At 38.3% G+C, this 16,756-nt stretch overlaps 1 protein-coding gene across 1 annotated transcript in view; it reads left to right on the plus strand.

Moving 5' to 3' along the window:
- The window catches only part of LOC133424839 (cilia and flagella-associated protein 47-like), an 87,696-nt gene that overhangs the window by 36,194 nt on the left and 34,746 nt on the right, over positions 1-16,756 (plus strand). Inside the window, 18 exon segments of the mRNA XM_061715374.1 lie at positions 283-348; positions 604-759; positions 1,398-1,479; positions 1,580-1,675; positions 2,369-2,558; positions 3,860-3,951; positions 4,316-4,432; positions 4,604-4,738; positions 5,361-5,473; positions 7,561-7,708; positions 8,486-8,574; positions 9,348-9,428; positions 11,047-11,093; positions 13,316-13,449; positions 13,578-13,683; positions 14,236-14,241; positions 14,837-15,057; positions 15,203-15,338. Coding sequence (XP_061571358.1) covers positions 283-348; positions 604-759; positions 1,398-1,479; positions 1,580-1,675; positions 2,369-2,558; positions 3,860-3,951; positions 4,316-4,432; positions 4,604-4,738; positions 5,361-5,473; positions 7,561-7,708; positions 8,486-8,574; positions 9,348-9,428; positions 11,047-11,093; positions 13,316-13,449; positions 13,578-13,683; positions 14,236-14,241; positions 14,837-15,057; positions 15,203-15,338 — 2,015 coding nt within the window.

The following is a 16,756-nucleotide window of genomic DNA, read 5'->3' on the forward strand; positions in this document are numbered from 1 at the left end:
TTTCGAGAAAAAAGTCCAAATATCGAGATTAAAAAGAAAAGGAAAAAAGAAAAGAAAAAAAGGAAAAAGAGAAAAAATAGAAAAAAGGAAGAGAAAAAAGAAGAAAAAAAGAAAAAAAGAAAAAAAAGAAGAAAAAAAGGAAAAAAAAGGTCAAACATTTTTGAAAAAGTTCCAGGGAGCCACTAGGGCGGCCCTAAAGAGCCGCGGGTCGCCGACCCCTGGTCTACACAAATCTGTTTTTGTTGAGGAATTATTTTATAATGTTTACCTCTATTCATTCAGAGTTGTATCAAAGATGAGTACTCCAAAATACTCCAGTGGACGGACTACAAGGTGAGTATGTATTGAGTATATTATCTGTTCAAAGCTGTCTAAGGAGTACTATTTTTGTTGTCTGTATCCTAAGTTGTACCAACAACGCATCTTTATGCTTAAAAATTGGTGAAAGTTCATATAACCAGTAAAATAGCAACAAAGCAAAGAACTGTCTGTATAAGAGAGACAACAGTGACTCTCATTTTATGCTGGTTGGGTCTTCAGTTCGGTGTGATACTTGCATAATAGGCTACTCTACGTACCCTACGTGGCCTTAAAAACTAAAAGCTTATGTTCCTATTGTAGGTCTGTCGTGGACATGCTTCATCACTTGACTGGCAAAAACATACCTGGAATTCGTCTATGTCAAAGTTTTTCCAGTGATATCACCCAGCGCACCAACCAGCTGCTACAACAGCATGAAGCTATGCTTGCTTTTCTCAGGTACGTAACATTTAAGGCCAATTGCAGTAGCTAAGGTTTAGTGTTTTCTCCGTTTTCATCACATATGATTCAGATTCAGACGACTTTATTAATCCCTTTGGGAGGTTCCCTCGCGGAAATTGACATCTCCATCTCACTCACTCAGCACTGTCGTATACAAGAACCAAGAAAGGAGAAATAAAACACCCCAAAAACCAAAACCTATATAAAAGATAAATAGAAATAGAATTATATGAATAGAAATGAAAAGAAATAAAAAAAATAAAAAAATAAAATTGAATAAAAATATATGTACATATACGTGTGTGCATGTACGGGAAACATGTATAATATAACATATACATATATACTTATATATATGTGAACCGTATGTTTTTTTTTTTGTTGTTTTTTATTTTGGAACCCCATTAGAGGACGCAAAATGCCAGCTAGTCTTCCTGGGGTCCATGAAGATTAAAAGTACATTCATATAAAAGCACAATTATATATATACTTCTTATAGTACTTTACATTTTAAATGTATGAATATATAACAAAATACATAAGTAAATACAATTACATCACTCCATTAATGCTACTTTCAGAAATGGATCTAATCAGAAAGTTCACTTTTGCTTTCTCTCCATTACCACAATCAGGGTGCAGGGAGCTTTCCTTTGTCACATCCGACCAGAGTATTTGTTAGATCTGCCGGAGTTCAAACACTGGTGCTCTCTGCAGGTACAGATGCACTTGCACACACAACAGTTTTGTGCTTGATTGAAACCTTACATACTTTGAAGGGTTGGCCTTTTAATACGGTTCGCCTTGTCTTTTTCAGTCAAACAATACAAAGGATGCCCTGGATTACAGCACCGTTGACTATGAGTCTTTGAGCAAACGAGCCTGGACTGATGTGCTTCTCCAAATATACAAGGTGAAAAAATGGTCCTCTTATTTACCGTATGGATTGTCATAATTACTGATGTGTTCGTTAACTCAGTCTGCAGTCCTTCTCTAGGGGCTAGAGTTTTTCTGCAAATGAATTAATGTATCGCTTTTCCTCAGTTCAGCTGAAAGCATGTAGCTAAATATGTCCTTTTAGACATTTGCACATATTGTGATATTGTGATATTTACGTTTTTCTTTTTCTTTTTTATAAATTTGCAAACATTTTCTACATTTCAGTTTTTTCTGTCAAGATAGGGTGCTGAATGTACATTAATGAGAAGTAAACTTAACTTTTTTGATTTTAGCAAATGGCTGCAATGAAACAAAGAGGAATAAATTCAAATGGGTCTGAATACTTTCCGTGCCCAATGCACATCTCACCAACCACTGAAATGAGTCCTCTGCTTTTAACCCATCACTACTTAGACTAGGAGCAGTGGACTGCCATTTTCCAGTGCACTGCGAGCAATTAGACTTAAGGGCCTTGCTCAGGGGCCCCAAAGTGGTTCACCAATACTCCCCTGTGTGTGTGTAACTTATATTTACAGCAAAATATAATTTCCCTTTGGGTGTTAATAAACTATTATTAACTGAATCTAATCAAATGGATTCAATGCTATTATAAATAATGAATGTCTTGCTAAATATTGCTATGGAATATTTGTTTCCACATGCACAGGTTCTGGTGTTGTGTCGCGTGTCAGAGGGAAGTCCGAACACAGCTTTGAACCCCAAAGACTCAGAGGAAGTCTGCCTAAACAGTTTACAGTCTCTAGGTAGCAACATCTACTCACCCCAGGAGCTACAGTTGCTCTCATGGCTCAGCATGCACTATCAAAGCATGAGGAAGACTGTGTGGGACCAAGGTAGTACACTTAATTATTTTAAAGATTCAGAGTATATATTTTCCAATGTGCATACGTTTATCTTAGAGAGATGCTCTGCTAAAAGAAAACATTGTATGAAAACCATACATGTGATATAAGTTATAGAAAATAAAAGTATGCATACAATAAATGCTTTAGACATTTTGTCTGTGCTGATCTTTTATGTAAGTGAAGTTTGAAAATGTTCAAAATCTACACATTTGCAACATTAATATTCTTTTCATACCTTAAAGGTTATGCAAACAAGAGCTATAGGTTCAAATGAACTTTAATGGTTAATTAATGTGCCAAAATGAGCACTTTGATGCCAAAGATTTCCAGTGAACATCGTTGTAGATGGGGACAATGACCTAAATGTGTTTTTCTGACTCATTTTGGCCACATCGCTGTCAATCAGCACAATACAGAAACCCTGAAGAGTGGGAAGATCTGGTCGTAGTTTAACCCTGAGCCAGACTTTGCAGATAGTACGCAGTATATCATATATATATGCAATTATTATTAATAATTCAGAGTAATTAGTGTAAAAGTAAGAGTAATTTGTGCATACTCTAGACCAGGGGTCGGCAATCCAAAATGTTGAAAGAGCCATATTGGACCAAAAGCACAAAAAACAAATATGTCTGCAGCCGCAAAAAATGAAAAGTCTTGTATAAGCTTTAGAATGAAGGCAAACACATGCTGCATGTTTCTATATTAGTTATAACTGGGGGAAGATCTTTTTTTCATTATGCACCTCGAGAAAGTCGAAATGTCGAGAAAAAATTCGAAATGTGGAGAAAAAAGTTGAAATGTCGAGATTAATGTTGGAGTAAAATGTCGAGAAAAAAGTCGAAATATTTGAGAAAAAAGTCGAAATGTTGAGAAAAAAATTCAAAATTACGAGAAAAAGTGGAAATGTCGAGATTAAAAAGAAAAGGAAAAAGGAAGAAAAAAGAGAAAAAAGAAAAAAAGAAGAAAAAAAAAGAAAAAAGAAGAAAAAAAGCAAAAAAGAGAAAAAAAGGAAAAGAAGAAAAGAAGAAAAAAAGACAAAAAAAAGGTCAAACATTTTTGAAAAGCTCCAGGAGCCACTAGGGCGGCGCTAAAGAGCCGGATGCGGCTCTAGAGCCGCGTGTTGCCGACCCCTGCTCTAGACCTTTAAACACTGGCAGCACAGTTAAATATCCTGCTAAAATGCTTTGCACCAAAAAATCCATATCTTATGATGCCTAAATATAATTAAAAACTCATCAAGAGTATTGATTATTACCTTGTTTCTGTATTTAAATCATTTGCAGGTGAAGTCCCATCTGCACGCCGGATAGTAAACTTTGACTTGGACTTAACAGACGGACTGGTGTTGGCTTGTCTGATTGCTGCCTACTGCCCCTTTCTGGTTTGTGTTTCTGTCTCTGTTATTATGCGGCCAGCCCTCTACATTAAATAGAGGCAGCTTAGCCTACCTGTAAGTGACAATGATGGAGGGGGCATCTTCCTCTTCATCACCTGCCGCCCCCCCTGTATGCCCAGGATGGGATGTTAAATCTAACTGATGGTTCAGTGCAGTCTGTTGGTTTCCTGAAGGAATATCCCAGTTTTGTAGTAACTGGAATGTACTTATATATAATGGGGGGGGTGGCTTGGTAGTTAATGCTGTTGCCTTGTATTGTCAAAACACATTGTAAGGGGAATTGAATAAAACAACTTGCACTTATGGCAGATTTACAATTCTCAATAAACCTTGCTGTGTTCCTGATCAGATCAGAAGCCACTTCTGGAGGATGTATACCACAGCTAACAGCCTTGAGCAGATCTTTCACAACAACATCATTGTGGTTCAGGCTTTAACTTCTCTGCAACTCAACATAGGCCTGCAGGTAAATACCACACATGGTTTCCTCATCATCAGGTGATCATGTAACTAGGTTTAAAAAGTTGATTTTCATTGGAGTGGGGCTTAAAATATGGTATCATATTGTGACACAGAGTAAAGTGATTCCCATGTTGTGTATTTGTTCTTGTATCTAAAATATTTGTAACACATGTAGCCCTCAGAGCTGTCGGATCCCAACCCGGTGCAGATGTTAATTCTGTGCGTTCAGCTGTATGAGATGCTGCCTCAGTATCTACCGTTACACACCATTACTTTATCAGGAGGCCTGCACAGCACTTTCAGCAAGCAGGTAATGTGGAAAAGGAAGTTAATGAGCTTTAACGAGACTGAAAAGACCTCAAATAACATCCTGAATGATTGAATTTACACATGCAAACATACAAATCCTGCTGATGGTATTGAACATAGTCACATGTTAACAGGAGTACAGTTATTTGAAAGTTTTATAGGAAAAAAACACACATGTGCTAAAAGGATTGCAGGCATAAAAATGTATATTATGATAATAATACGCATGTTAAAAGCTTAAAAAAAAAACTGGGCCGCTGAGTACAGTGGTTAAAACAAGCGGCCCATGTACTGAGGCTACAGTCCTGCAGCGGTCGCAGGCTCGAATCCCGGTCGTTCCCATTCTCTCTCTCTACCCCCTTTCCTGTCTGGGCTCTGAAAAAAGGCAACGAGAGCCAAAAACAATCTTAAAAAAAAAGAAAAAGCTTAAAAAAGACAGTGGCCAATTTTTCATTCCCACACAAGAGAGATACAACAGCGTTTCTTATATTGTAGCTTTCTCATCACATTGTTGTATTGTTTCTGACAGGGACATTTGTCTTTGTTTTTCGGTGTGATTGCCTTGCTGTCAGGCATAAAGGCTATCTGTATTTGAGGCCTGTGTGGTTATCTGTTCGCTCCAGGTACGACTGAAGAACCCGTCCTCTAGTCCCGTTAAATACCAGGCTTTCCTTTTAGGGGATGATGCCCATTTGTTCACCTTTCCTAATGGATCTTCAGTCACCATTCCCCCACGGTATGTTTTCAGTGGAAAAAAAGTTTTCTACATTCTTTTGTTAATACAATTTTCTTGTCACCATACAGGCACTATATTGTAGATAAACATTTAAAACATTGGAAAATATTACATCGCAAATAAGTGGTGCCTTTACTTCTTATTCCAAAATGCAGTTGGGTCCTGACGTATTTGTTTTTAGGATTTTGTCTTCATGAATGAATGAATGAATGAATGAATGAATGAATGAATGAATGAATAGCCGGCTGGTAAGATGGGGGAGCCGAGGAAGGCGTTGAGTTAAGGGAGGTGTGTGTTTATCAGTAAGTGTATGTAAGCAATGAGTCCATGAACTCCGCCCAGAGCTGCTCTCAGCCAGTGTCCTTGATGTTATCAGGCGGCTCGGTACAGTTCTGAAAACAGGGGTCCACAGATGTTCGTGGGAGAGGGGAGGGTTAGTGTTAGTGGGGGCAGAGTCACCTTGTTTACATTCCACCAGGAAGATTGTGACCAGAGTGATCGGCCAAAAATCGCCCTGTCAAGGCCAGATTATAGAATCAACAATTTTCTTGCAAAAACAAAATCATAGACCTCCATAATGGAATAAGACAAACTTTCAGCTTTCAACTGGCATTAAATGTACCTTCGTTAAGCAAAGAATTACCATTGTGAAGGGCTCATCAGTATTGGGACAAGTGTTAGCAATGTAAATACAACCATACTACTAATTATTGTTTTCAGCCAATGACTGCCTGGAATCTGAAGTCCATGCACATCGTTTCCTTCCTGGAGGGGCTTTGGCAGGCCTTCATCTCAGTCACCTTGGGCCTTTCTGTCTTCCCTGCTGTCCTCACTAACTGAAAATCATTCTCTACTGGTTGAGACCAAGCTTTGCCTCTGAAAAGTATTCCATTTCTTTTTGTTCATAAAGTTTATAAAAGTTGTTTTCGCTGGATATTAGTAAGTAGCATTTGGCAGAGAATGCTACAAGCAGCGTTCAGACGTTTTCTGGCAACGTCTGCTCTGGCTTTCCAGTTCTTGAATGTTGCCAGTGGTCTGCACCTTGTTACAGAAAAATTGCGGAAGCTCAGGCTGGCGGAGTTGTTGTTGTTGTTCTGGCCAGAGTTAGTTGTGGGCGTGGTTTCGCGCATCGGAGGCCAACCTATGTAAATCGCTCCCTTCTTTAGGTAACGACGGGAGCAGAATCTGAACGGCTCGTAGAAGCCACATCACACTGGATGGCTCATCCGGGCGGCTGTACAGACACTGCAGAATTTGGTTGCTTTCCTCCTTCTGTGAGTTGGCAGGTTGAGGGGGGACCACTTTATATATGTTAAAGCAAGAGAAAACGTGTTTTTCATAATAGGTCTCCTTTAAGCTTATTTTTCGGCAGTCTGTAAAACGATAACTCAGATTTCTTGCTAAATCTATGAGTAGAGTCGATCGCACAACAGCTCTTTCCCATTTTAGATGTTTTCCAGTTGCTCAAACTGAAAGTTTACGCTGCCACTCAGTCTTTCTGCCACTCAGTCTTTCTGCCACTGAGTCTTTCTGCCACTCAGTGGGCGTAACCCGCTGTGAAGGCGCATCTGTGATGTCATGCGCATTCCCTCTATACTGAGCTCAAGTCTCCTCCTTAACTTGAGAAGTGAACCGGCCACCGATTGTGTGGGTGCTGAAGTCATGAGGGAACTTAACACGCACTCAGCACCCACAGCGTCCCCGGCGGGAATTGAACCCAGGTCCTAGCTGTGAGACGCCCCCCTAAATATTAGCCTTTATAGATTTTTGAAAGCTTTCTTTAATTACACCAGCTCTTGTACCTGCAAATGTTTGCAGTACTGTACGTATATGAAATGATAATAAGGATAAATTGCAGTAGGACAGAATATTTGTATTTGCTGATTAGTCACTGGAACGGCACAGAGATATTCAAAATGAAATGAATAGTGCTTATCATTAAACTGAAGAGGTATTGTCATAGCACTGTGATATTATCCCACTGGGCCCATATATGCTATTGCTCATGGAGTTGGAATTAAGAATTGTCTCATCTTCTCATGAAATTATTCATAAATATAAAAGAATATGATATGTTGTGACCACAGGTCGAGCGCTGAACTGACTGTCCGGTTCAGCTGTTTTTCCCTCCTCCCAATGGAGGCTGCTCTGTTCATCTTCAGCTCTGCATCTGGCCTTCGTTGCACCATTCTGGCCTACAGTCTGAAGACACACGTCAGCCACATCACACCGGCTGTGAGTATTATCAAGATTCCTACTGTAGACACCTTGTTCATGTTTTTCAGGGTTTTTGTTTACGCCTCACAAGGAACAACAAAAGTTGTTAAAATTTCTACTTTTTCAGGCACATTCACTTCATCCATGTTACCTGTTTTTTCCTTCTTTCATTCACTTCAGACGTGTGTGTGTACGTGTGTGTGTGTGTGTGTGTGTGTGTGTGTGTGTGTTTGTGTGTGTGTGTGTGTGTGTGTTTGTGTGTGTGTGTGTGTGTGTGTGTTTGTACTTGCGTACATATTCAACAGCGGACCTCGGCATCGCAACACACCCACAAACAGCAGACCTCAAAGCCAGCAGGGGACATTTTTCAAGTCCCCTGAGGGTCATGCTTTAAATAAAAGTACATTTTCTATGTTTTTTTTCAAAAGTCCAAAACAGAGGTCCACTGTTAGCCGAAGTGCAACGACAGGTCCACTGATAGTGCAGTACACGTGTATGAGTGTTTGCGCGTGTGTGAGTGTGTGTGAAAGTTTTGATGATGGAAAATAAAAATGTGAAACAGTTACCAAATATTTTTTGATGGTTCTTAATATACCTGAGTGACCTGTCCAGTATTAACTGCTGTTGGAAACGCTCCAGCTGCTGTTAGGACTTGCCTTCAACGCTTTATGCGCTGCTCTGCTAAGAGTTCGCTGATCAACTGCATTTGACAGTTCTCACCGAGCATCTTTTATCAAGAGCAGCGTTTACAGCTATATGTGGCTAAGCTGTCTGTTCTGTTCTGTCTCTCCTCAGAAATCGGTCGAGTACAAATCTCCATGTTACCAGCTGAAAGTGATCCAAGTGCCAGTAATTAATACCTTGAACCAAGAAGCTGATTTCAGGTAAGCTGTCGAAGATGGCTAAGTTACAGGCACCATCAAATCTAAACACCTCTTTTTTAGAAGGGTTGACATTTGGGTGGGTATTTTCTTTTTAAATCTTCCAGTTCTTTTGGGCTGTGGCCCACAGATTAATCTTTTTATTTTGGTGTCATAGTTACAGTTGACTGTACTGAGGAAATGCTTACATTCAACATTCTGTCTGAGGTTAATTAACTGGGCTGTCTGACAAAGCATCACTAGTAGGCGATTCTGTGTTTCTAAATGTTAAACATACAGGACTGTCTCAGAAAATTAGAATATTGTGATTAAGTCCTTTATTTTCTGTAATGCAAAAATGTCATACATTCTGGATTCATTACAAATCCACTGAAATATTGCAAGCCTTTTATTATTTTAATATTGCTGATCATGGCTTACAGCTTAAGAAAACTCAAATATCCTATCTCAAAAAATTAGAATATTCTGGGAATCTTAATCTTAAACTGTATTGCAATGCATAAAAAAGTTGATCTTAATATGAAATTTAAATTAATTAAGTGGATGTCCCCACATTGCTATACTCATGAACAGAGCACCCTTTTAGAGGAGCAATAAACCATAATAAGAAGACTTGGATTAATGATAAAATAAAGTTAGGTTGTAGTGGTTATGTTTGAAGCTGAATAAGGTTTTGGTACGAGGCCCTTGTGGTTAGAGTTTAGTTACAGTCTCCAGGAAATCAGATGATGAAGACTACAAAGTAATGAAAAAGTCATGTTGGGTTGTGTCTTTAGGGTGTTCCTGGTGGAATCCACCTCCAATCTGCTGGAACCTGAAATGGGAAAAGAGCTTCAACAGGCATATTCCAATGCCAGGTAACATGTGCACTGCTCATGACATCCAGCAGAGTACACACTTAGCTTGAGGAAAGGTTCAAAGATCTGGGAAATCCATCTTTTCATGCTTTTACTTAGATTTATGAACAAAGCAGAACCAATTAATTGATCTTATCTTGGAATGCTTGTGATTTAAAACGGAGAACAAAGCTTAAAGCTGAACCATGAAAGCTACAGAGACTGCAGAGCATTCATGCCTTGAAAGGTGATTTAAGAACACAAATCTTAGGACTGCTGTAGTGGAATGAAAATAATGGCTTTAAATTTAACATCATTAAAGACGTATTAAATTCCAAAATGAAATGGAGTTATGTATGTTTTGTTTTGCTCTAATATAATTTCAAAGATAACTTTTTTTTTCCCTTAACAGTACAATGGGCAATATATATTACTTTTTGCTGCAAGTTACAAATGTATTTCAGACTTTGACATGTAGAATTTGTGTAGCACACTGAATATTATTGATTTCTTTTATTATATAGTTGTATTTGATTAAAAAAACAATGTTATGTTTAAAATTACAATAAAAAATAGTTTAAATACAAATAGAACATTTGAAACTTTCATTTAAACATGTGTAAATGTAATAATTCCAACTTGTTGGTCTCAAAAACTATCATTTAAACTTTGGTAATACAGTGTATTTACTACTATAATACAGTGTATGTACTTGTATATGAATGTGACTGCATATGTGTGTGAGAGCAATATCAGCAAACAATCAGAACACTCAGAGAAAAGCTCAATATTTGGAGCGCTTATGGAAATCAGATTTATTGTGAAAGTGCAAAGTCTTGATATTGCGTTCTCTCCACATGTTGACGTCAAGGCTGTAGATGGTAAATGTAAATAGTGCATTAGTTCAAACAGTGTAAAACCATACCTTTGTAATGCTTTATGATGCAGTTGTTATGAATAAAGTAGCTCAAAAGGAGAAACCCCTTCTTCTAGTCTAAGCTACAGAACCTTAAAATTGCATGTTAAATAGCCGATTCTTCTTTTTTTTGTCTGCACTTAGTTAAGCACATAAACTTAACTTCAAAAGTGTCACAGTTGTCCTTTATCAACACTCACCTAGCTTTAGAAGATACATATCACTACAATGTCTGAGTTTTTTGCTGTTTTTTGTCTTCTACTTCAAAAACGTCATCGGTTTTGGTTAATATGTTGGCAAAGAAAAGCTAAAGCATGGTGAACTACAACTGCTGTCATGAATGCAAACACACAAGCCCATATTCAAACAGACTATGTGGTACACTTTACTGAAAAGCTGCTTTATACCAAATTATCTTTCAATATTTCGGAATAACTGAATCAATATAGCTCTTTTTGTCTCGGCATACAAATGATGTTCTTCCAATCTATCGCTTGTATAGAATAATATGTACAAAAATAAAGTTGTTCAGCAGGGGAGTTCTTAGTTTCCATTAAAAGCAGCAGATGTCCCATTCTACACAAGAGGTCTCCAAAGCCAACCATCAGCGTTGATGAGGATGACTTGAATTAGGACTGAAGTCTTCTTTAGTTCCTGATTCAGGATGTGTAGTCTGATGGCTTTATACTGTGACTGTGGCTTATTTTCCTTATCCCTTTTCAGTATAAAGGTGATGGCCTCAGACATGATTGGCGACAGAAAGATTAAAGGTAGGAAATAATATACTCGGTACTTAAACATACAGTATCATCACACAGATGCACACGTGCTCTATACTCATTGCTTTCTAAATGGTTGTTTTGTGAATGCAATGTGTCCTGGAGAAGTTAAATATTTTACATATTAAATATCATTTGGAGAGAAAGTTAGAACTTCTGCAGTGTCTAAATTTCCTCTGACACTCATTCACACACCAGTTGTCATTCTGTTCTTTCTCCTCTTAACTCATTTCAACCAACTTGAAACTGGTGCTGATGCCGGGCTGGTGCCAGAGCAAGTTAAGACCTGGTTCTTTTCTATATAACCTTACGAGGACAAGTTTGCTTTTCCATACACGCAAAGCCACAACAGAACCGCATCCTTAAATCATTATATCTCATCTAATGTTGGCTATCACTTTACTGTACCCAGCCTTGCATTGGGTTGTTGTAGTTGGTGTTTGTTAGGTGTATTAAAACACCCAAAACGGTTTTGTAATGTTGACCCAAACATTGTTATGAGATTCAGTTATTGAGTGCAGCTTTATTTAGCACAGCGGATAATGTTCACAAACACTGACATCATATCCAGATGTTGACAGTATTCATGAACACAGCAGACAGGATTTATACCTGTTGTTGATACACAAATGACAGTGCTGCAATCTCAAACATCTTGCAATGTTTATTAATGACTAAGTAAAAAAGTTTTTCAAAGAAACTCCCACAGTTGTTCTGATGTTTCCCACACAGAGACCAATGTGAAACTAACTTCACATGTGCGCTCTTGTCATTCAAGTTGTTGTGGGTCTCTGGAAAGCGCCTAGAGACAACTTCTGTTGTAATAGACGCTATATAAATAAAATTGAATTGAATTGAAGGACTTTGAAGTTAAAGTAACTGGACTCTTCAATAAACCAGATCAGCCGCCTGATCTCAACTCACTAGAGTGTATAATCTCAGTTACAGAAAGCAAAAAAGGCTCAAAATAAGCATCAACTGAAGGGGGCGACACAGAAGTCCCGGCAAAGCATTTCCAGGGAAGAAATTCCGGATTTGGTGTCCCCAGGCTTCAGATGTTAGGGAATGGGAAGGATTTTCTTTCAAGTTTTGAAAATGGAAGTGCAAACTCTGCACTCTGATCCTATCTTGATTGTTTTATTTCAAACCCATTATGGTCGTGTAACATAACAGATGTCAGCGTATACTAGAGGAGCTGTTAATCTGTCTGGATTGTCTGCCTTTGGACGTCTGTGTGTGGGATCCAATGAAATGGAGCGATGTGGCTTTTTTCATATATATGTTGGTTTTGGTTCATATTAGGGCTGTCAGTTTAGCGCGTTAATTAGATTAATTAATTACACTGCAAATTAACATGTTCTGAAAATTAATGCAATTAATTATGAGTGGCAAAATGCGCGAGCATTTGAAATTTGGCCCATTGAGGGACCCGTAGGCCACTTCCCACCTGCTGCTAGTCAAACAAACAAAGCAGCGTGACAGACCTGGACGCGACTCAGGGGAGCGAGGCCAGCAAATCTTTGCTAGGGCCTTTGAACGGCAAGTTTATGTATAAAAAGAAAGAAGACGAGACTATCAACAAGAACGCGGTGATTTGTACATTTTGTAAAAAAGAATTTTCCTATCACCGGAGCTGCTCCAGCCTGAATTATCATTTAAACGCTAAACATGTCTGGACAAGTTCCACTTTAAACGTTACAGCTACTAGTGCTAGCGTGAGCTCACTTCGCCAACCCACGCTTGCAGAATCTGGGAAACGAATGAGCAAAGCCACGACAGAAAAACTGACAAACTCAATTGCAAAGTGGGTTGCTGCTGATTGCTGATTGTTCAATCGTGGAAGACGAGGGCCTCAAGGAGGAATGGCGTCATAACCAAACCGTATTAAAACCACTCACCCAGGCCAACGTGCACAGATGCACGACCATCCGAACAGGAAGATATTTTTTCTTTGGAATTTCATTTATGAAACACACTTCACCAATAAAAATGTGGATTACAAATCTTCTCTTCTTAGTGTATCCAATTGATTAGTCATGCACTGTAATTTTGTAATGTCCTAGAATTCAAATTCTTTTTTTGGGGACCTTTAGCAGATATGAGATTAAAATGCAATTAATTAGAGTAATTAATTATAAATCCTGTAATTAATTAGATTATTTTTTTTAATCGTCTGGCAGCACTAGTTCTTATACATTTGCTGATCTGCCCAGATGGCGATGGTGAGTTCCTGAGTCCAGCAACAACTGTTTGTCTGAAGCCAGGCCAAGCAGATACTCTAAGCATCCTTTACCTGCCCTGCTTCCTCGGCATCAGATACTGCACCGTGCTGCTGGTTTGCCCACAGGTCAGTGTGTCCGTGCAGCTGGAAAACAACTAGCACACGTGGGATTGTATCTGGGATTGGGTTTGCTTCCACAGATGCCATCATGTCCCAAGCAAAATATTTTTTTCTATGTAAATGTGTCACTTTAGGTGGGAGATATGGTTTTTATGGTGAAGGCAACATCAGAATTACCGCCTGCTTCCCCTCTCACCGCAAGGCCAAGTTGTAACTCAATCTCCTTTCAAAAGAGCTCAGGTAAGAAACCTGTATCGTTAAAGATACACAGAACATTTTGACTTCACACAACAGAGTTGAACCCAAAGAAATTGGTGGTTGTTTCTTGCATAACAATCGAATACTATGAAATGTTCCCTTTCTTTCCATTTCAGGACATCAATAGTCGCAAGTGAATCAGTTATTATTCCAGTTGTGTTTTCTGAATTCATCCCTATCAAAACCGAAAGATGAAAATGTCTTGAAACCTGTTCTGTATATATTTGGTGCAGTGGATAGTTCTCATCTTCTTTATTATCTGAACATCTTTGTGTAATTATAATGTGCATATTTAAGAGTCTTTGACCCTGTTCAGACTGCAGGAAAAAGTGTCCCAAATCAGATTTCAGAAATCTGAAAAAGAGTAGTGTGAACAGTCGAATCTGGCCCAGATCTGATTTATATAAAACATTTATTTAAAATCAAATTCAGGCTGTTTCCATGTGTTTCCAAGCAAACCAAAACCAATGAGATTGGCTCAAACTACTAAAATGGGGTTATGAAATGTTCCGGGCCTCATTGAAACACATACAGATAGTAGTAAACTATCTTCAAAGGAGAACAAGGATTAGGAAAAAATCTTAAATTATCACAGATCTGTATTTAAAGAAAAATAGAGTCGTCAAAAGAATTCTCAGCCGTGTGCTATCACACACATGGGGCAAAAGAACTTACGGATGTGAGACTAAACAGGTGTGCAACCTTGAGAAAAAGATTGGAAGATTATGTTGTCCTAGGAGTCCAGATTTACCCTATTCCTGAGTGATGGATGACAATGTCACGATTCACGGAGTTTAAACTACAAAATAGCGATGGGTGCCGCAAGCATGATTTTCCAGTCCAGACCTGTACCTTATTGAGAACCTGTAGGAGGTACTGAAGAAGGCTTTACACAGCAGCTGACACTTCCATCATTAGCACAAGATCAGGTTGAAAAAAGGATACAATCCTGTGCAGAAAATACATATTTTGACATTGCATAATCAAACTGATGCCTCAACAGATGTGTGCTGTTGTAAAAAACTAATGGTGGTCCAACAAAATATTTATAACTCTTTTTTTGGCTAAGTATTTTGTCTTGCAAATCAAATAAATATATTTTTCTTTACCCTATTATTTTCAGTAATCGACAAAGCTGTGTGTGTACCAGCCCTGACCCTTCACTGCAAGGTGGGGGAAGTGTGTACGGTTGTACTCCAGGTTCCTCGGGTTAATACGCTGTGGGAGCAGGCCCTGGCCAGCTGGGGGCAGCACTGTATGAGCGCTGAGGAATACAGGAGGCGGAGGCTTACACACACTCTGCACAGCAGCACTGTGAGGTCAACCATCGCTGCACAGAAGCTGTTAAAGCAGCAGGTAGCCACACACACACACACTCAAGATGCGTATGCAATTGGGGATTAGTGGCAAAACTGTGCTTTAAAAGATTCACTATTGAATGTTCCATATTACTCATATTTTCCTTGCTGTGCTTTCCTCTCTTCTCTTCTCTTTTGCCTAGCTGTTGGAAAAGGTTTACGACAGTAAAGCCATAGAGTACAATGTGGAGGTTTCAATGCCACGTTACTTCACCGTGCCGAGTACTGTTACATTACCCATAAGAGAAGACACAAACATCTCATGGGAGGATCCTGCAGGTATAAACATCCATCTGAAATATAAGGGTTCCATATCAGGCAGGTGGCACTAAGTTCTCAGAAGATGGAGGTTGTTTCAGTGGCGTTTGATTGATTTGTTAATACCTATTGATTGACACCTTGATCAAGAAATTCACTGTCATATTCTTCCGTTTTTACTCACAGGAAGGAAATAATAAAAAATGCAGTCCATGAGTAAAAGAGCCATTTACTAGTATTTTGTTGCACTAAAGGTAACAAGCCCATGGTACCCATCACTGTGTGAAAGATGTAGATAGTTAGAAAGAATGAAAGACAAATAGAAGGGATGCACCAATATTGATAATGGAGATTGTGTCTGGTATTTATAAATATCTGGATTGGGCTCAGATCAACAACTATTCAGTTTAGGTCTGTTTTCTGTATTCATTTGTCATCAAAAGTGATCTGATCCTGAGCAAACGCAATGCGTTAAAACCAATAACAAACAGCTATAATTTCTTGTGTCTTTATTGAAGACTTTTTTCTCCAGCACTGTGAATGTTTAATTAAGATAAGATACAACTTTGATCCCACAAGGGGGAGTTTGTGCGTTTCCACAGCCCAAGAACAAAAAAGAGAGGAGTAAGTAAAAAAAGGTAATAAATAATACAAGATAAAATACAATACTGTATACAATGGTAGCTGGTATTTATGTATAAGCGTACACAATATGCATTATGGATGGAGCATTCTGGAGATAGGCAAATAAATAATATCTAACTATAAATAGAACGTGGATATATGCACACATACTGTACATATACCTATATTCATACATAAATGTCTACGTTTATTGATGACAGTGGAAGTAAAGCGGTCCTTCCCAGCACAGAGCTGGGTAGGTTTATTTAGGTTTATTGGATAACGGTTATTGGTTTAGGTTCATCGTTTATTTAATTGATTTATTAAATATAAAAAAGCATATTGTGTTTATCTGTTCTTGTGACTTAGACCAAGATCAAATCACATTTCATGGTGAATTAATGCAAAAACAGAATACAGATTTACATGCATTTCATGCCACTGCTCTTTTATATTATATTATAATTCAGTAAATTCATAGTTGTGTGATTTAAAATATTGTTCTACAAGGTTTAGACAAATATTCAAGTCAAACCTAAAGTCTTCAGTCTCTTCCCAACATAAGTCCCCCTGAATCGGTGTTGGGTATCAGTCGCCGAGCATATACTGTATAAGTTATTGGTATTAGAACAGGGACTTTAATGCATCCTTAGCAAAATGGAGATTTTACAATCAGATGATCAACAAATTAGGTTTTATTTATCTTGATTATCTTTGGTCACATTTTATCTTGTTATTTTTTAAACTACTTACTTCCCAAAATACTGACATCTCACCTTTATTTTTTATTTACTACTTCTTCACATATTGTTTTT

Source organism: Cololabis saira, chromosome 24 (genome assembly GCF_033807715.1).
Source record: "Cololabis saira isolate AMF1-May2022 chromosome 24, fColSai1.1, whole genome shotgun sequence".
NCBI classification, from domain to species: Eukaryota; Metazoa; Chordata; class Actinopteri; order Beloniformes; family Belonidae; genus Cololabis; species Cololabis saira.